This window comes from Hemitrygon akajei, chromosome 6, assembly GCF_048418815.1.
Source record: "Hemitrygon akajei chromosome 6, sHemAka1.3, whole genome shotgun sequence".
Lineage (NCBI taxonomy): Eukaryota > Metazoa > Chordata > Chondrichthyes > Myliobatiformes > Dasyatidae > Hemitrygon > Hemitrygon akajei.
In genome coordinates this window covers 18,403,325-18,423,730 of record NC_133129.1, presented here as the reverse complement: position 1 = coordinate 18,423,730, position 20,406 = coordinate 18,403,325, and the positions used below count along the sequence as shown (strand labels likewise).

General features: G+C 46.0%; 1 protein-coding gene across 1 annotated transcript; it reads right to left on the bottom strand.

Annotated features, from left to right (window-relative positions):
• Nucleotides 1-986: 986 nt before the first annotated feature.
• LOC140728802 (uncharacterized) lies at nt 987-20,059 on the bottom strand. The gene is made up of 5 exons (XM_073047758.1): nt 20,038-20,059; nt 14,527-14,910; nt 9,021-9,413; nt 4,658-4,760; nt 987-2,844 (listed from the first exon to the last, which is right to left on the bottom strand). The coding sequence occupies exons 1-5, from the start codon at nt 20,057-20,059 to the stop codon at nt 2,829-2,831; spliced, it is 918 nt and encodes a 305-aa protein (XP_072903859.1). The 3' UTR covers nt 987-2,828.
• Nucleotides 20,060-20,406: the final 347 nt, after the last annotated feature.

Genomic DNA, 20,406 nt, shown 5'->3' with positions numbered 1-20,406 from the left:
CCCCTTCATTCCTGGAATCCTCATGAACCTCCTCTGGACTCTCTCCAATGAAAGCACTTATTTTTGGAGATATAGGCCCAAAACTTTTCTTAGAACTTAAAGAAACAACAGCACAGTGTGTCTTAATGCACTCACCATATTCTGTGTAAATCAAACTTGCCAACTCTTATAAGCTGCACCTCTGCCCACTCCACACTACATTCGTCCCCACACACACACATCAACCTTAAAACTACATCTTGCTATATATGGGGCCATGGAGCAGTTTTGGGCCCCTCCTCCAATAAAATATGGGCTGGCATTGGAGACGTTCCAGAAGAGGTTCATGAGAATGATACCGGGAATGAGAGGGTTAAAATAAGAGGAAAGTGTGATGATTCTGGGTCTGTTCTCGATGGTGTTTAGCAGAATGGGAGGGGGTGAGCTTACTGCATTCTGTCAAAAGGCCGAGACAGAGGAGATGGTGAGAGGATGTTTCCTATAGTGGCGAGTCTAGGACCAGAAGGGACAGTCTCCGAATAGAGGGGTGTCCTATTAAAACAGAGATGAGGAGGACTTCGCTAGTCAGGGTATAGTGAATCTGTGGAATTCATTGCCACAAATGGCAGTGGAGGCAATGTCATTGTGTATATTTAAAGCAGAGGTAGATAGGTTCTTGATTAATGAGGGTGTCAAACATTGCTGTGTAAAGGCAGAAGAAAGGGATTGAGGGTTAAAACAATTAATCATGACGGGATGGCTGACACGTCATGTGGGTTGAATGGCCTAATTCTGCTTTTGTAATTTGCGGTTGTAATTGAGGATGTCTTTACAAACACTCTGAGAACTAAGTAATACAACTCCATATCCAACAATGGGAAAATGGTCCATCACACACACGAACACTTCCATACACAGGAAGAGGCAGAACAAACGTGAAATTCGACAAGACATCAAACAATCCATGGCCAAAGTCACTCAAATCTCATGTCATCCCCATTCTGATATGTGCTCTGAAAAATAGCTGAAATTCTTGACCACATCTGCATGCCCTTTTGCATTTAGTTACTGCCATATGATTTGCTGATTAGGTCATTGGATTAACGAGCAGATGTACCTAGTAAAGTGGCCAGTGGTATAAGTCACTCATAAGAAATTTGACTGGATGCTTGACAATATAAAAAAAGAAACATATTTCTCATTTCCTGCATCTGTAGTGTTCGGATTTCCAGCAAAAATCTCTGCCTTAGGCTATGGAAGCTTTCAATGGTACCGAACGTTTCTTCAGATATGAAAAGTGTAAAAGAGAAGTAGGAGTGGATCTCGGACCACTGGAAAACGATGCTGGAAGACACTAGCACATGGCGGAAGTTCCAGGTTTCAGGGCTCATGAAGTGTGTGAAGTTACCATTGTTAATGAGAAGGTTCTTGAGAACTGAAAGGTCTGAAGGTAGAAAAGTCATCTGAACCACATGGTGTACACACCAGAGTTTTGAAAGGGGTGGCTGAAGAGATCTTTGAGTCATTAGTAATGATCTCTCAAGAAACACCAGGTTCTGGAATGGTTCCGGAAGACTGGAAAATTGCAAATGTCACTCCACTCTTCAAAAAGGGGAAGAGGCAAAAGAAAGGAATTTATAGGCCACATGATAGCATAGCATGTAGTCAGCATAGTTTCCTCAAGGTAAAATCTTGCCTGACAAGTATATTTGAATTTTTTTGAAGAAAGAATAAGCAGGATATACAACAGAAAATTGGTTCATCTTGTGTATTTGGATTTTTGGAAGTCCTTTGACAAGATGCCATACACGAAGCTGCTTAACAAGCTACTGACCCATGGTATTACATCGAATATCCTAACATGGATAAAAGAGATCAGGGTATGAAGGGTCCCGGCCCGAAACATCGACTGCTTACTCTTTTCCATAGATGCTGCCTAGCCCACTGAGATCCTCTCGCATCTTGTGTGTTGCATGAAGGGAGCCTTTTCTGGTTGGCTGCCGGTAACTCGTGATGTTGCACAGGGGCCTGTGTTGGGACCGATTCTTTGTACGTTATACGTTAATGATTTGGATGATAGAATTGTTGGCTTTGATGCAGAGTTTGCAGATGATATGAAGATACGTGGAAGGCAAGGTGGGTTTGAGGAAGTGGAGCGACTACAGAAGGACCTAGACAGATTAGGAGAATGGGGAAAGAAGTGGAGGTGGAATGCATTGTTTGTAAGTGTATGGTCATACACATTGGTAGAAGACATGAAAGGTTAACTATTTTTTTAAATGGGAAACAAAATACAGAGAAAATACAAAAAAATACAGCGGAGCAAAATGACTTAGGAAACCTTGTTTAAGATTCCCTCAAGGATAATTTCCAAATTGAGACTCAGAAAAGATGACCAGTGCAGGTTGACCTCACACCTACTCATTGTCTTCTCCTGTCCATACTACACCAACCGCTGCCACTGGGCTATAAACGTGCAGGAGCAGTGTGGGGTTAAGTGCGTTGCACGCTGCCTCGGCTGGGGCTCAAACTAATGACCCCCAGATCGCTAGCCCAAAGCCTTAACCAATTGGCCAAACGCCCACTCACTGTCCTAAGCCCAATAGTGATTGTTGTCTGTGCAGCATTTACCACCACCTTAATTAGGCCTCTATCTACGATCGTTCTCCGGTTCTACATATTTGGCACGTTCAGCCCAGAATTGTGCAACAGGTTGTAGAGTCAATGTAGGAGGAGGCCAATTAAAAACAGATAATATTTCTTCACGTGGAACATGGTGTTCTCGTTGGATCTCATTGCGTCTGCATCTTGTGGTTGGAAAACCGGTCTTCTCAGTCTCCTGCGGTGGATCAGTCTCGTCGCTTTCTGTGGACGGAACGAAACGGTTAACACGAATCTAGATCATGCAATGACACCACATCCGACTCCCTCCCCCCAATTCACTTATAACCTTTGAAAGGATTTGGATCGAGACGTGAATGGGAATTCCCACAGAATAAATTTTGTCATCAGTATCAGTGTTTGACAACAAAACTAGATATGAGCCCAAACATTTATTCAGTTATTCAGTTGGAAACCTTACGATGACGTAACAATATAGGTCTTGTTGTTGACAGGAAGATGGTCTTGGGCTATAGGATAATATTGATAAAATAGTGTGGTACTTAGATTCAGACTGTGAGCATATGAAATAACATCAGACTTTTGGCATTCAGCCCTTCTATTCTGCTCTGCTATCCCATCGTGGTTGATTTATTATCCCTAACAACCCCATTCTCCTGTCCTCATCCCATCATCTTTGACACCCTTACTATTCAGGAACCCATCAATCTCTGTTTTAAGTATTCCCACAGGCATTTATGGCTGTAAATTCCACAGATTCAGCATCCTCTGGCTCAGGAAATCCCTCAGAATATCCATTCAAAAGGAAAATCCTCTATGAATGGCAGAGTGAATTTAATCCTGTCTGTGATTCAATTTCTAGGATACAGGTATTTGAATATCAGATTTCTTAGGATGAATCTGGAAGAGAGGGAAATGGATACAAAAATCATAGGAACTAAGTAAATGAAACGAGTTGGAGACAGTAACAGATCGAGGCTGTAATTTAAGGAGGAACCTGATTATCAATGATATTAGAGACATGGAAATCATTTGAATATTTTTCAGTGTTAATATGTTTGAAGTTGATACACTAACAGTTTAAACTGGATTATTGTGAAGGGAGATGGCTACAGAGATTCAGTCAAGAGCTAAATCTCTGAGGGATTTCGCCTCATGGACTAGTCTTGTGTAGACCAAGAGACCAGATTCACCCTGGGTTGACTACACTACCTGATCCCAGTGCACGTGGGATGGCTAGAGTCGAAACTTTCCCGTATTGTTGTTTCTTCTGGGTTCCAGTGTCCTTTTGTGCACATCAACATTACATTTGTAATTAGAATGTAGAACATTCCAGCACAGTACAGGCCCTTCGGCCCTCGATGTTATGCCAACCTGTCAGCCTTCTCTAAGCTCAATCTATTATTTATCATTTTGTTATTTACAGATACAACGACCCACCGAGTCGTGACACCCAGCAACTCAGGGATGTAATCCCAGCCTAATCACAGGACGGTTCACAATGAACAACTAATCTGATAACCGGAACATTTTTGGACCGTGGGAGGAAGCCAGAGCACCCGGGGAAACCGACGTGCACATGGGAAGAGCACACATTCTTTCTAACAAGGGGTGCCAGATGCTCTAACCCTTTCCTCTAGTTCTGCCGAAGGGTCTCTGCCCAAAATGTCGACTGTACTTTCTTCCATAGATGCTGCCTGGCCTGCTGAGTTCCTCCAGCATTTTGTGTGTGTTGCTTTAATTTACACCATCTGCAGGTTTTCTCTTGTTTCCTCCTACACATCCATACATTTGTCTATCATTTAGTGGCTGTTTAGCGGGTACGTTTAATCCGAAAGGTATCTCAAAATGCTAAATAGTCTCCAAACTCTTCTGCAGGAGTCACTGTTATGATGCAATCAGTATTTTCTGTGATGCTTCCACAAACAGCGAACGACAAGTACTGACTGGAACGCCTCAAGTGTTTGAGTCAGTTCCCAACATCCCCCGACTGTCTGAGTGAATCGGATTTCAGTCACGTCCCGGCAAGAGCCTTCAGCATTAGTACATACAGTACCTGAGTTTGTCACCGTAGAGAACGGCGCCCATCACTAAAAGGGCGAGAGTTTTCAGTCCGAGTGGGATACACAACATCCGCACGGTTTCAGAAGCGCCTGTCCCTGAAGAGAAAGTGAGAGAGGTCAATCCAGACTCAGGCAAAGGGGGAGAGACCAATAATGTAGACTTGTTAAAATCTGTCACTGTGTAGATGCATTTATCATTTAGCAGATTTTTACTGAAGAAACTACAGATGATAACTTGTGAGTGAAGGAATAAAAAAAAGGGTGTTAATAAGAATGTAGAGATCTGAGTGACAAGAATTAAACACTTGAACAAAAAGTTTTAACCTGTAGTAAGCCCATAGATCAGAAGGTACAGAAGCAGGTCTGGACCACTTGGCCCATCGAATCTTATCCGCCATTCCGTCATGTTTGCTGTTGTGTGCTGGGGCAGCAGGCTGAGGGTAGCAGACACCAATAGAATCAACAAACTCATTCGTAAGGCCAGTGATGTTGTGGGCTGGAACTGGACTCTCTGACGGTGGTGTCTGAAAAGAGGATGCTGTCCAAGTTGCATGCCATCTTGGACAATGACTCCCATCCACTCCATAATGTACTGGTTAGGCACAGGAGTACATTCAGCCAGAGACTCATTCCACTGAGATGCAACACTGAGCGTCAGAGGAAGTCATTCCTGCCTGTGGGCATCAAACTTTACAACTCCTCCCTCGGAGTGTCAGAGACCCTGAGCCAATAGGCTGGTCCTGGACCTATTTCCACTTGGCATGATTAAACATTATTTAATTTTATATGGTTTTATATTGCTATATTTCTACACTATTCTTGGTTGGTGCGGCTGTAATGAAAACCAATTTCTCTCGGGATCAATAAAGTATGTCTGTCTGTTATTCTTCTCAACTCCATTCTACTGCCATCTCCCATAAAATTTGATGCCCTTTCTAATCAAGAAGTTCTCAACCTCCACTTAAAGACCAAGATTTGACCTTCACAGTCGTCTGTGGCAACAAATTCCTCAAGTTCACCACCATCTGGCTAAATAATTTCCCCACAAATCTGTTCTAAAGGGATGTTGTTCTGTCCTGAGGCTGTGTCCTCTGGGTGCTCCGGTTTCCTCCCACAGTCTAAGGATGGACCGGCTCGTCGGTTAATTGGTCATTGTAAATCGTCGTGGGTTCAATAGGTGGGTTTCTGGGTGGTGTGGCTCGATGGGTCGGAAGGGCCTGTTCCGTGCTGTATCACTAAATGAATAAACAAATAAATAATGAGGTGGAGAGTCCATCTTATCGTACTGGGGGACCACTCCATAGTTATAACTGTAGGATAAAAGCTGTCCTTCAGCCTGGTGGTCCATGCATCCAGGCTGTTGTATCTTCTGCCCAGTGGGAGAGGGCCGAAGAGAGAACGTCCAGGGTGGATGGGAGGGTCTCTGATTTTGCAGTCTGTTTCACAGAGACGGTGAGAAGTGTAGACAGAATCCATGGTGGTGGGCTGGCTTCTGTCTTGATGAAGGGGTTAACCTGTGAGGAGAGATTGAGTCGCCTGGGACTATACTCTTTGGAGTTCAGAAGAATGAGAGGGATCTTATAGAAACATACAAAATTTGGAAAGGGATAGATATGATAGAAGCAGGAAAGTTGTTTCCATTGGTAGGTGAGACTAGAACTAGGGGACATTGCCTCAACATTCGAGGAGAAGATTTAGGATGGGGATGAGGAGAAACTGTTTATCCCAGAGAGTGGTGAATCTGTGGAATTCTCTGCCCAGGGAAGTAATTGAGGTTTCTTCACTAAATATATTTAAGAAACAGCTAGATAGGTTTTTACATAGTAAGGGAGTTAAGGGTTTTGGGGTAAAGGCAGGCAGATGGAGCTGAGTTTATGGACAGATCAGCCATGATCTTATTGAATGGCGGGGCAGGCTCGATGGGCCGGATGTCCAAATCCTGCTCCTATTTCTTATCTTCTTATGGATCAATGTGACAGGTTGAGCCCTGTAATCGTGTCCTGTCTGCCTCCTCCCCCTGACATTCTGCAGAATCACAATCGGGATTAGGATAATTTCACCGGCTTGTGTTTTGTGCGGCAGTACATTGCAATCATCATCGTCGGTATGTGCTGTGTTGTGTGATGTGGGCAATCACAGTCTCTTAACCATGATGAACACACACAAAATGCTGGAGGAACTCAGCAGGCCAGGCAGCATCTCTGGAGAAGAGTAAACAGCTGACGTTTCAGGCTGACCCCTTCATCAGGACTCATACCGTGCAGAACAGGCCCTTTCATGAGTTCTGATGCAGAGTCTCAGCACAAAACATCGACTGTTTACTCAATTCTGGAGGGAGAAATGTTTGAAATTCTGAGATTGATGTGACTGTTGGGCTGTAGTTTATTTTGCTCTCCTTCAGTTTCTGTTTTCTTTCTTGATGCTGATTGGTGGGTTGGGGTTCTAGAGGGACGATGTATTGTTTTTTGTGTGAGGGAGGGGTTAGGGATTGGTGTCTGATGTTCCTGTTGCTGATTGGTGGGTTGGGGTTCTAGAGGGACGATGTATTGTTTTTTGTGCAAGGGAGGGGTTAGGGATTGGTGTCTGATGTTCCTGTTGACTTTTCTGTGTGGGTGATCTGTGTGGGGAGAGGGTGTTGGGTTTGGTGCTGTCAGCACTGTATTTTTTGAGAGGGAGGGGGTTGGGGGCTTGGGGCTTTTGATCTTCTGACGATCATCTTCCAGGTGGGCGATCTGTTGGCTTTTGTGCAAGGGAGGGAGGTGGGGGGGGGGGGTTGAGGTTTGTGAGATTTTTCTTTCTCCTTTTCGTGTGGGGGTATTGACGTCTTTTCTTGTAACGAATTCCATGGGGTTTTTCTGGATACCATGGTTATCTGGAGAAGATGAATATCAGAGTTGTATTCTACATGCAAACTTGGACAATAAAATGAACCTTTGATCCTTTCCCCATAGACGCTGCCCGACCTGCTGAGTTCCTCCAGTATTTTGTGTGTGTTGCTCTGGATTTCTAGCAACGGCAGATTTTCTCCTGTTTATGACCATGATTGTTCTTGGCAATTTTTCTACAAAAGTGGTTTCCATCACCTTCTTCTGAGCAGTGTCTGTACAGGACGGGTGAGCCCTGCCATGATCAATACTCATCAGAGATTGTCTGCTTGGTGTCAGTGGTCGCATAACCAGAATTTGTGATCTGCACCAGCTGCTCATACGACCATCCACCACCTAATCCCATGGATTCACGTGACCCTGATCGGGGGCTAAGCAGGGGCTACACCTCACCCAAGGGTAAAGTGAAGGCTAGTGGAGGGTAGGAGTGTCTTACACCTACTTTGGTAGAGACATATCTTCACCCTGACACCCCGTTATACATTGCAATACATATTAATTAAAAACTGTAAATTTCAATAAGAAATATATACCTACATGTATAATTTTAAATTAAATAAGTAGCACAAAAAGAGGGAAAAATAGGGAAAAAAGTGAGATGGTCCTCACTTTTCTGATTGTCCATTCAGAAATCAGCAGAAAGGAAGAAGCTCTTCCTGAAATGTTAAGTGTGTGTCTTCTCTGAGAAGCTTCCTGATTCCCCATTAGAACTCCACTCATTCCTCCCAGGCTCAGGCAAGGCCCCGCCAGGGGGCCCTTTGAAGGTCTGGGGGCCACCCTGTGTGAGGGACCATCTGAGATGGAGATGTGGTGGGGAAATGGAACTCATCACCAGCTGAGGCTGGGAGTGGCCAACATAACATTTATTCCCGGAGTCTGGACACAGAATACAATGGGTGCTGGAGGTTCTGACCCATCCCTGAACACTGCAGAAGATGCCGAGATGGTGTGGGAGAGAGCAGAGGCCTCTGTGGACGTGCTGGAGTCCGTCGTGGGTTGGGGACAGGCCCCTCCCATCGGTGCTGCCTTCCTCTTTTGCTCAGTGCTGCCCCCAGTGTTCACTTAGTGAGAGACAAGCTGGACCAGGACAATATCCAATCTACCATCCAGCTCCAAGCCAGACCACTCAGGAACTTGGGCTATATTATGTCTTTTTGTGACTGTATGCTTTTCTGCGATCATAACGATGTGTACTGTGTGCTGTTGCTACTCTGCTTTACACTTTGTCCTGGAGGAACGCTGTTTTGTTTTGCTGTATGCACGTGTGGCTGATTGACAATTAAACTTGAACTTGAATGTGGCGACGGGTTCTTTTCCGGGTCTGATCTACAGTCAGATCTCATTCGGGGACAGACAGATAAACCCGGGGGTGGGGGTTGATTAGAGAAAGGATAATGGTAGCAGGCTTCCCCCACCCACCCACCCCTAAAACCCTCCCCATGCCCAGCAGAATGTGTCAATGGTTTCTTACCTGGTCTGACCTGCAGTTGGATCTCACTCTGGATCACATGGATATACGGGGGTGTGACACGGTCTCTGTTGGGCCAATAATCATGCTTCCTGGTCCTGAACTCAGCCAGACACAGGTAGCTGTGACTGTCCTCCACTCTCAGCTGCTTTATCCTGATCCAGGCGTTTCCCAGCTCTGGGTCCCCGACGAGCTCGTACCGAGTCACTCCGTTTTCCGCTGCCCACGATCCATTTCGATAATGCCTGAAGGTGACGATGTGTCGGTAGGGATCCTTCCTCATCCACGTCACCGTGTGTGCGTTGAGGAGTCTCTGCCGAGGCCGTGTGAACACACAGGGTAACGTGGCCGAAGCTCCTTCAGTCCCGTTCAGCACTGGAACACTCTCGCCGGGAGCTGAGGGAAGGACAGGTGCCTGAATATATCACTTAACCCCCACCAAACATGTTTAACCACTGACAAAATTTCCAGCCAACAAAACAATAAATACTCCCCTCAGTGACCACCAGAATGAAAAGACCCCCACATGTGTCTCACTCATTGCAAACCATTCAAACTAGGGAAACTCTTTGGAACATAAAACAGCCCCATCGGACTGGAGGCAGAGAAGCCTAAATCTCACACCACCGCGTTCAGGAACAGCTAATTCCCTTCAACCATTCAGTTGTTGAACCAATTGACACCAACACTAATCAGTGGAGTGTAACAAGACCTATCAGTACAGTATAACATGACAGATCAGTACAGTGTAACACTGGCCATTACAGTGAAACAGCACAAATCAATACACTGCAGCAACACCAATCAGTACAGTGTAACAACACTAACCATTACAGTAACAACACCAGTAGATACAGTCACTGTACGATGTCACTTCAGTGTAACAACACTAATCAGTACAGTGTGATAACACTAATCAGTACAGTGTAACAACTCTAGTCAGTACAGTATAACAACACTAATCAGTACAGTATGACAACACAATCACTACAATGAAACAACACCAGTCAGTATTGTATAACAACACTACTGTAACAGCCTAATCAATACAGAATAATAATACTGATCAATACAGTATAACAACACCAGTCAGTCCAGTGTAATGGCATTAGTCACTAACTTATTAACTTAGCTGTGGGAATATTTTGCATTATGAGCTGTGTGAGATGTGATACTGTAGATGTTTTCTGGGTGCACCGTGATCCAGAGGAACGTTGTTACATTTTGTTGTGGAGATGTACACTCAGATGACAATGAACATGATCTTCATCTGTACTTGAATCTCCTCGACACTGAACCCACTCCAGTGTGATACTTACCTTACTGAAAGTGTTCAACAGCCTGAGCTGGTGTGTTTGACCGGGAATTCTACAGTGAACCCTCTCCAGTGTAATACTTACTGTACTGAAAGTGTTCAACAGCCTGAGCTGGTGTGTTTGACAGGGAATTCTACAGTGAACCCTCTCCAGTGTAACACTTACTGTACTGAAAGTGTTCAACAGCCTGAGCTGGTGTGTTTGACTGGGAATTCTACAGTGAACCCTCTCCAGTGTAATACTTACTGTACTGAAAATGTTCAACAGCCTGAGCTGGTGTGTTTGAGAAGGAATTCTACAGTGAACCCTGCTTTCTACAAAGATAGTGCACTGAGCTGTTTACTGTTTACCTGTGCTGCAAACTACATGCATTCTCAGTTATACTTAAAGAGTAGGGGTCTCAGGATAGATCCTTGTGGCACTCCACTAGTCACCGACCTCCAGGTAGAATACTTTCCTTCCACTACTACCCTCTGCTTTCTTCCTGTAAGCCATTTTTTTATCCAAACAGCCAAGGTTCCATTGATTCCATGCCTCATGACTTTCTGGATGAGTCTCTTGTGGGGGACCTTGTCAAATGCTTTGCTAAAATCCATGTAGACCACATCTACTGCCCTACCCTCATCAATTTCTTTTGTTACCTCTTCAAAAAACTCAGTCAGGCTCATGAGGCACGACCTTCCCTTCACAAAGCCATGTTGACTATCCTTGAGTAGACTGTACCTCTCCAAATGTTCACAGATCCTATCCTTAAGAATCCTTTCCAATAGTTTTCAGAGCACCGACGTAAGACTCACCGGTCTCTAGTTCACAGGATTCTCCCTATTAACATTTTTAAACAAGGGGAGCTACATTTGCCATTCTCCAATCCTCTGGCACCTCCCCTGCAGCCAAAGAGGATTCAAAGATCATAGCTACTGTTCCAGTGATTTCTTCTCTCACCTCCCACAGCAACCTGGGGTATATCACATCCGGTCCTGGGGACTTACCAATTTTGATGTTTTTAAGAAGATCCAATACTTCTTCCTTAATCTCCACATTGTCCAGCACACAGACCTGCTCTATTTCAACCTCACCCTGATCAAGGTCCTTTTCACTTGTGAATACTGAAGCAAAGTATTCATTTAGGACCTCCCCAACCTCCTGCGCCTCCAGGCACATATTGCCCTCTTTATCCTTTAGTAGCCCCACCTTTGCTCTCGTCATCCTCCTATTCTTCACATACGCGTAGAACTCCTTGGGGTTCTCTTTAATCCTACATGCCTAGGCCTTCTCATGCCCCCTTGGAGCTCTCCTAAGTCCTTTCTTAAGCTGCTTCCTGGCTATCCTATATTTCTCATGAGCCCCTCCTGCTTCTTATATCTAACATATGCTTCCTTCTTCCTCTTGATGAATTGATTCACATGTTTCGTCAGCCACAGTTCCCTTTCCCTATCATTTTTTCCTTGTCTCAGTGGGACAAACCTATCCTGATCACAGCACAAGTGGTCCCTAAACTTCCTCCACATTACTTCTGTGCTTTCACCTTTGAACATCTGTTTCCAATTTACTCTCGCTAGTTCCTGCATCATCCCTTCATTGTTAGCCCTTCCCCAGTTAAGCTCTTTCCGATTTTGTCTGTTTTTATCCTTTTCCATAGCTATGCTGATGCTAAGGGAGTTGTGGTCACTCTCACCAAATGCTCCCCCACCAAGAGGTCTGTCACCTGGCCAGGTTCATTACCCAGAACCAGATCCAGTATGGCCTCTCCTCTCATCGGCCGGTCCACATACTGTGTCAGGAATCCTTCTTGAACACACCTGACAAATTCAGCCACATCTATCTCCCTTGCAGTCGGGAGATGCCAGTCAATGTAAGGGAAGTTGAAATCACCCATAACTACAACCCTGTATTTCCTGCACCATTCTAAAATCTGCCTGCTTATCTGCTCCTTGGTGTCCCGAGGGCTATTTGGGGGCCTATAGACTACTCCCAGCACAGTGATTGATCCCTTCCTATTTCTGACTTCCACCCAGACCGACTCAGTGGACACTCCCTCTGCAGCGTCCTCCCTTTCTATAGCCGTGATACTATCCCTGACCAGTAATGCTACTCAGCGTCCCCCCCCCACCACCTTTCTACCTCCCATCCAATTCCTTTTAAAACACCTAAACCCTGGTACCTGCATCAGCCAATCCCGCCCTTCCTCCAGCCAAGTTTCAGTAATGGCCACAACATCGTAGTTCCATGTACTGATCCATGCTCGAAGTTCATCCCCTTTATTCCTAATACTCCTAGCATTGAAATAGACACATTTCAACCCTCTAACTGGCTACATTTATGTTTTGTCCCCTGCCTGTTCTTCCTCACCAACTCAGAACACATAGCATCGTGCCCTTGTCCTTCTACCCTAATCTCTGCACTCACATTCTGATTCCCACACCCCTGCCAAACTAGTTTAAACCCTCCCCAACAGCTCCAGCAAACCTGCCCGCCAGGATATTGCTCCCTTTCCAGTTCAGGTGAAGCCTGTCCTTTTTGTACAGGTCAGACCTTCCCCAGAAGAGATCCCAATGATCCAGAAATCTGAACCCCTGCCCCCTGCACCAACTCTTCAGCCACGCATTCATCTGCCATAATTTCCTGTTCCTACCCTCTCTGTCTCGTGGCACAGGCAGCAGTCCCGAGATTACCACCCTTGACGTTCTGTATCTGTGTACAGTCAGATGGCAATAAACTTGACCTTGATTGCTGCTTTTCTGATGCAACGCTCTGTGCCTGTGTTGCTGCGGCAACTGGATTTTCACTGCACCTGTGCAGACACGTAGGCAGACGTGCAATGAAAATCGAACCTGCAGCAGCAAATAAGTTCAGTTCCACTCTCCTCATGACAGGAAGGATGAGGAAGCTTTCGAGAGGATGTAGAGGAGATCTACCAGGATGCTGCCTGGACCAGAGAGGATGTTTAATGAGGAAAGGTTGAGTGAGCTGGAGACTTTCTCTTGGGAGTGAAGAAAGATGAGAGGTGACTTGATAGAGGTGAACAAGATGATAAGAGGCATAATCGAGCAGACAGCCAGAGACTTTTCCTGGAAAGTATTGGGGGGATGTCAGAGGTCAGAGGCAGGTTCATTACACAGAGAGTGGAGGGTGTGTAGAACAGATGGAGTTCAACCCAGATAAGTGTGAAGTGATTCATTCTGGTAGGTCAAATTTGAATACAGAATATATGAATGGTAAGACTGGTGGCAGTGTGGAGGATGAGCTGGATCTTGGGGACTCTGTCCATAGGACACTCAAAGCTGCTGCACAGGTTGACAGTGGTGTTAAGAAGGTGTATGGTGTGTTGGCATTTATCAGTTGTGGGACTGAGTTCAAGAGCCATGAGGTAATCTCTCTAGAGTAGGTTACATGGTCAGCACAGCATTGTGGGCCGAATGGCCTGTAATGTGCTGTAGATTTCTGTTTCTATATTCTCTGTAAGAGAGGATCACTGATCCTCCAGGTTCGGGGGTTCAGCTCAGGGTAACAACCCTGACGGGTAAAACAATGTTGTTATGGAAACAGCAATGGAGAATCCTTCGACATCTGAGTGTGACGGTATTCCTGAGTCCCACTCGGGAATTGTATGACTGACAGCAGTGAAAACCGAGAGGAAGCTACTGACACGATGAAGGAAGCCCTGAATGCTGCCTGAGATGGAGGCCCTTCATTGCTGACTGAAATGGCAGCAGCGTCACGGACCGGGGGGAGGGGGAGGGGGAGAGGGAGGGAGAGTGAGGGAGGGGGGGGGAGGGGAGAGGGAGAGGAGAGGGGAGAGGGGGAGAGAGGGAGAGGGAGAGGGAGGGGAGAGGGAGAGGGAGAGGGAGGGGGAGGGGAGAGGGAGAGGGAGGGGGAGGGGAGAGGGAGAGGGAGAGGGGGAGAGAGACTCTGAGACAGGTACACGGATGTTGTAGAAATGGAGGGGTATGTGGGAGGCAAGGGGTGAGATTGATCTTGGAGCAGGTTTAAGGGTCAGCACAACATTGTGGGCTGAAGGGCCTGTACGGTGCTGTAGTGTTCAATGTGATAGTGCACATGACAATCACATCTATTTGACATGATCATCCTGCAAAATATACTTGCAAATTATGAATAAAATGAGTTTTCAGGGAGATAAAATGTGAAATGATTAGTGTAGATTTACAACTCAATGCTTAAACATCGGTCCTCACCTCTCACAAACAGATCTGTTAGAACCGCCGTTTGAAATTTGCCAACATTGAGCTCCACCCGGCACCAATACCGACCACCGTCACTCCGCTTCAGACGCTCCACCATTATCGAGGCATCTCTCCGACTGAGGTTCCCCACGAATCCGAACCGCCCTCCTCCAGCCTCCTGTGTCGTTGTATCGCACCCGGAGGGGCCGGAACCGGGATATGTGCACTTAAACACGGTTTTTGTATCACCTGATTCTGTCTTGTTCCAGATCACGGAGCCGGACAGGACGACATCAGGAGGTGGGTGGGTGAAAGTACACGGTAACACAGCGGAGGCCCCTTCCACCGCAGAGACCTCATCAGCGCCGGAGATTGACCAACCTTTTGTCGAATAGTCTGGGGAGAGAGAGAGAGATTTGAACAACAAACAATCTGCTGAAGGAATTCAGCCGGTCGAGCTGCATCTGTGGGTGTGAAAGGACGTTGAAGTTTTGGTTTGCATCAGGACTGATAGAGGGGTGTCGAATGGCCAGAGGGAAAGGGGAGGTGAGACTGGAGTCTGAGGGGATAGATGGATTGAGGAGGATGAGACCGGAATCTGAGGTGATTGATGGACTGATGAGGGGTGAGAGAGGAGTCAGAGGTGATAGAGGACGGGTGGGACAGGATACTGAGGTGATTGATAGATTGAGGAGGGTGGGACAGGAGTCTCAGGTGATTGAGGTGGGGTGTGAGTTTAAGGGCAGGTTGTGCTGGGTAGGGAGGGGGAAGGGAGATGGGAGATGTGGTAAGTGGTGAAAGATGGAGAAGAGGGAAGGAAAATAGATTCAGATGGAGAGAGGTGATTGTAATCAGTTGTTTGAGGGAGGGCCACCAAGGGCTCACTCTCTAGCCTGATACTCTGAGATGAGAATGGGACCCACTGGGGGAGATGCGTCTGGCAGGTGGAACCGGGTCAAGAGTGGGGAAGGTGGGGAAAGTGGGTGAAAATCTGGGAAACAGACCTGGAGTTTCACTACTGTCACGAGTGGATCTTCAGATGTCAGTGGGCCTGACGACCATCAAACCAGGGGAGTGGGTTACAGACTGGGCCCTGACATGGGGGAGGGGAATCAGAATCAGGTTTAATATCACCAGCATCTGTCGTGAAATTTGTTGTTTTGCCACAGCTGTACAGTGCAAAGCATAAAATAAAAACTATTATTTACATTAAATATATATAAAAATTAAATTTGACAAGCAGTGCAAAGGTTTTGCTGTTGTCCGGGTGAGCCAAGGCCACGTGAGAAGCCAGTGAGATTGCATCCACTGTAAACCTGTTGTGGTGACGGGCAAATTACCATGGGCCCAGGCTCTTCCTGAGGCAGGAGTGGATTCCAGCCAAGACCAACCTCTCGAGGCATTTCATGGCAGTAGATGTGAGTGCCACTGGGTGATGGTCGTTAAGGCAGCTCACCCTGCTCTGCCTGGGCACCGGTCTGATGTTACCCTTTTGAAGCAGGTGGGGCCTCTGACTGCAGCAGTGAGGGATTGAAGATATCCTTCATCTTTCCCAACAGTTGATCGACACAGGCTTTCAGCGATCTTCCAGATACACCAGCAGGGCCTGACAACTAAATGATCAGTAATGGATAGCCAGGACTGGGAACAGGCTGTGATCCATAGGAGGGTCCAGGCTGGGGGGTTTATATGTGCAATAATGGATACTCAGGAGTGGGCTACACGTTGCGGTCTGGTGCTGTAGAGTCCAGAGTGGGGGTTACGTCAGAATCAGAATCAGATTTAATACAGAAACAATAGAATAGACAACGAGATTTGTTGTTTTGCAGCTGCAGTAAAAGGCAATATATAATGATAAATTCTATAAATTACAGTCAGTGCATATAAAATAAGGAAAGGAAATAAACAAGTTGGGCAAAAAGAGTGAAAAAATACTGAGGAAGAGCTCATGGATTCATTGACCATTCAGAAATCTGATGGCGGAGGGGAAGAAGCTGTTCCTGAATCGGTGAGTGTGTGTCTTCAGGCTCCTGTTCCTCCTCCCTGATGGTGGCAATGAGAAGAGGGCATGTCCTGGGTGTTGGGTCTGTAATGATGGATGCCGCCTTTTTGAGGCGTTGCATTTTGAAGGTGTCCTGGGTGCTGGGGACACCAGTGCTCACGATGGAGCTGACTGAGTTTATAACTTTCTGCTGGTCTTTCTGACCCTGAGCAGTGGCCCCACCAGACCAGACGGTGATGCAGACAGTTAGAACGCTCTCCAGGTATATCTGTAGAAATTTGCCAGTGTCTTTAGTGACAAACCAATTCACCTCAGACTCTTATTGAAATATATAGCGTTACAGGCTGGGGTCGAGTCAGGGTTTCGGGGGTTTGTCATTCTCTCTCCATGCACAGGTTTCCACCATCGCACCTGATGAGTCCTATTCTCACACGGCTCATCCTCATGCTCTTCACATACTTGTACAATGCTTTCCTTAATCCTGATCACCAAGGTCTTCTCATTCTGGTTCTCCTAATTCCATTTTTAAGCTCCTTCCTAGCAACCTTGTAATTTTCTACAGCTCTAACAGTACCTAGTTTCTTGAACCTTTTGTAAACTTTTCTTCTTAACTAGATTTTCTACATCCTTTGTACACCATGGTTCTTTAACCCTACCAACCTTTCCCTGCCTCAATGGAACATACCTATGCAGAACTCCATGCAAATGTTCCCTGAATATTTGCCACATTTTGGCCTTGCATTTCCCTGACAACATCTGTTCCCAATTTATGGTCCTATGTTCCTGCTTGTTACGTACCCGTAATGGTTTAAATGAACCAGCAGCAATAGAGCATGCCTGGAGTCTGGTTTTGATGTTGAAACCACTATCTTTATTAGTATCTATTTAATATGGCAATGTAAACAAGAATAATCAAAAGTTAACAGTGTTATGAGTATCCATATGTGTAAATATAACTCCCAAACTATTGAGCTCAGGGTGGGGTGGGGGGGGGCACCAGGCTTAAAATCGTGAGATGGTGAGGTATGAAAGTTCAGTTCATCCACAGATTAAATGATGTGAGAGAGAGATTTGTAATCCAAGGTGAATGTCGAGAGAGGACATTTATGTCGTACTCTATAGGTTCCACGGTGGTAAAACAGGGTAACAACTGGTGTAGGTTTTATCCGTCGTCGTTCCAAATCCACTTACGAATTATCACCAATAGTAGCTTTTCACAGGGGTACCGTCTTCAAAGGGAACTACCACCCAGGCAAGGGTTAACATATAGGTGGATTCCACAAGGTTGCCCCCAGTCACACAACGTTATAGCCACTTATCAACGTGCTGGGTCAATGCTCAACCCACCCTTGTGGGCACTCGGACGTTCCAACCAGTGACCCCTTAGTCACGAGCTTCCTTCCCTTGTCCGACTCCAACTGCGACTGACTGTGTGTGAGTGAGTGTCCTTGCTTAAATCAAAACAAGCTGCAGAGTTGAATAGTTCCGCCCCTCTCTCTCTCTTAGTAAGAATCAAACAGGAGCCGAGAAAGCTGGTGGCTGACGTCACTCAGGCACTCTCTCTTAAAATGACAGTCCACAACAAGGTAAACCTAGGGGTTCATCACACTGCCTAACAGCATCATATTTTCCCCGACCCCAATTACGTGTTTTCCCAAATTGTCTGCTCCTATCCCTCTCCAGCGCTATGGTGAAGAAGACAGAGTTGTGCTCATTACCTCCAAAATGTTCTCCCACAGAGAGATCTGACACCTGACCAGGTTCATTTCCCAATACCCAATCGAGTACAGCCTCTCCTCTCGTTGGCTTATCTACATATTGTGTCAGAAAGCCTTCCTGAACACACCTAACAAACTCCACCCCATTAAACCCCTCTCTCTAGGGAGATTCCAGACAATAGTAGGAAAGTTAAAATTACCAATCACAACAACTCTATTATTAGAATAATCTGCCTCTCTATCTGCTCCTCGGTATCCATGTTACTATTGCAGGGTCTATAAAAACACCCAGTAGAGTTATTGCCCCTTTCTGTTTGTGACCTCCACCCACACTAACTCAGTAGACCATCCCTCCATGACTTCCTCCTTTTCTGCAGCCATGACACTATCCCTAATTAGCAATGTCATGCCCCCACCTCTTTTGCCTCCCTCTCTGTTCTTTTTGAAACATCTGAAGCCTGGCATACTCAGCAGCCATTCCTATTCCTGAGACACCCAAGTCTCTGTAAGGGCCACAACGTCAATGTACTGATCCACGCTCTAAGTTAATCAGCCTTGTTTATGATACTCCTTGCATGAAAATAGACACATCTGAAACGAAAAGGCTGAGTGGATCTTCGCTCTAACATCTGCCCATCCTTCCTCACAAACTCACTGCTGTCTCTACTTGTGCTCCAACCTCCCCATCCTCTGCCACTTCACTTCGGTTTCCAACCCCCTGCAAATCTCATTTAAACCCTCCCCAAGAGCTTTAGCAAACTTCCCCGCAAGGATATTGGTCCTCCTCAGATTCAAGTGCAACCCGTCCTGTTTGTACAGGTCATACCTGCCCCACAACAGGTCCTAATGATCCAAAAATCCTTCAGCCACACATCGATCCTCCATCTCATTCTATTCCTATACTCACTGTCGTGTGGCACAGGCAGCAATCCCGAGATTACTATCTTCGAGGTCCTGCTTCCCAGCTTCCTTCCTATCTCCCTGTATTCTGTTTTTAGGACCTCCACCCTTTTTCTGTCTTTGTCGTTGGTACCAATATGTACCACGACCTCCGGCTGCTCACCCTCCCATTTCAGGATATTGTGGACTGCCCCCGTCCTTTCCAGCCCAAATCGATGAGTGTACATTCCTCTCAGTAGTTGATGCCTGATCTGCTGAATTCCTCCAGCATTTCCTGTGTGTTACTCCACAGGGCACAGCTTCAGCTTAGAGGGATGTACCTTTAGAATGGAGATGAGGAGGGATGTCTTTAGTCAGAAGGGGTTGAATCTGTGGAATTTATTGCCACAGATGTTTGTGGAGGCCGTCATTGGGTGTATTTAAAGCAGAGGTTGATAGGTTTTTGACTTCTAAAGGCATCAAAGGTTACATGCAGAAGGCAGGAGAATGGAGTGAAGAGTGATAATAGATCCTTCTAAAATTTTGAGTTGCTACAGTAGTACAGTGGTTAGAGTTACGCTGTTACAGAGCCAGTGACCTGGGTTCAATTCCCACAGTTGCCTGTATGGAATTTGATGTAAGGTCTTGGCCCAAAACCTCAACAGTTTATTCCCCTCCATCGATTCTGCCTGACCTGCTGTTTCTCCAGCATTTTATGTGGCTCTGGATTTCCATCATCTGCCAAATCTATATATTTGTGCTTTTGCATGGAGCCAGCCTGAGGTCAATGGGCAGAATGGCCTTTTAAAAGGGCTACAACCAGCGCTCAATGCCATCAAGCAGTGAAACCTCTTGCTTCAATGCATTTCAGTGGAATCTGTGACAGTTTTGCAAACAGCTGTGTTTAGCTTCCCCCGATCTAACCGCACGCCTGGAGTTCTTGCATCCTTTACAGATAGGGTAAATGCAAACAGGCTTTTTCCACTGAGGATGGGTGGGACTACAAACAGAGGTCATGGGTTAGGGGTGAAAGGTGAAAATTTTATGAGGAATTCAGAGGGTGGTGAGACTGGAATGAGCTGACAGTATAAGTGGTGCATAGAGCTCGATTTCAACATTTGAGAAAAGTTTGGACAGGTACACTGAAGGTATATGGAGGGCTATGGTCCCGGTGCAGGTCGATGGGAGTAGGCAGATTTAATGGTTTCGGCATGGTCTAGATGGGCCAAAGGGCCTGTTTCAGTGCTGTAGTTCTCTATGACTATATAAACAACAAGGCTTCATTGGGAGGTT

Coding starts and splice junctions, on each gene's coding strand:
- LOC140728802 (XM_073047758.1), bottom strand. CDS start 20,059: ATGCAAGAACTCCAGGCGTGCG. Junction 14,911..20,037: donor GCAAGAACTCCAGGCGTGCG/GTTAGATCGGGG, acceptor CTCTCTCCCCAG/ACTATTCGACAAAAGGTTGG. Junction 4,761..9,020: donor CCAACTGCAGGTCAGACCAG/GTAAGAAACCAT, acceptor CTTTCTCTTCAG/GGACAGGCGCTTCTGAAACC.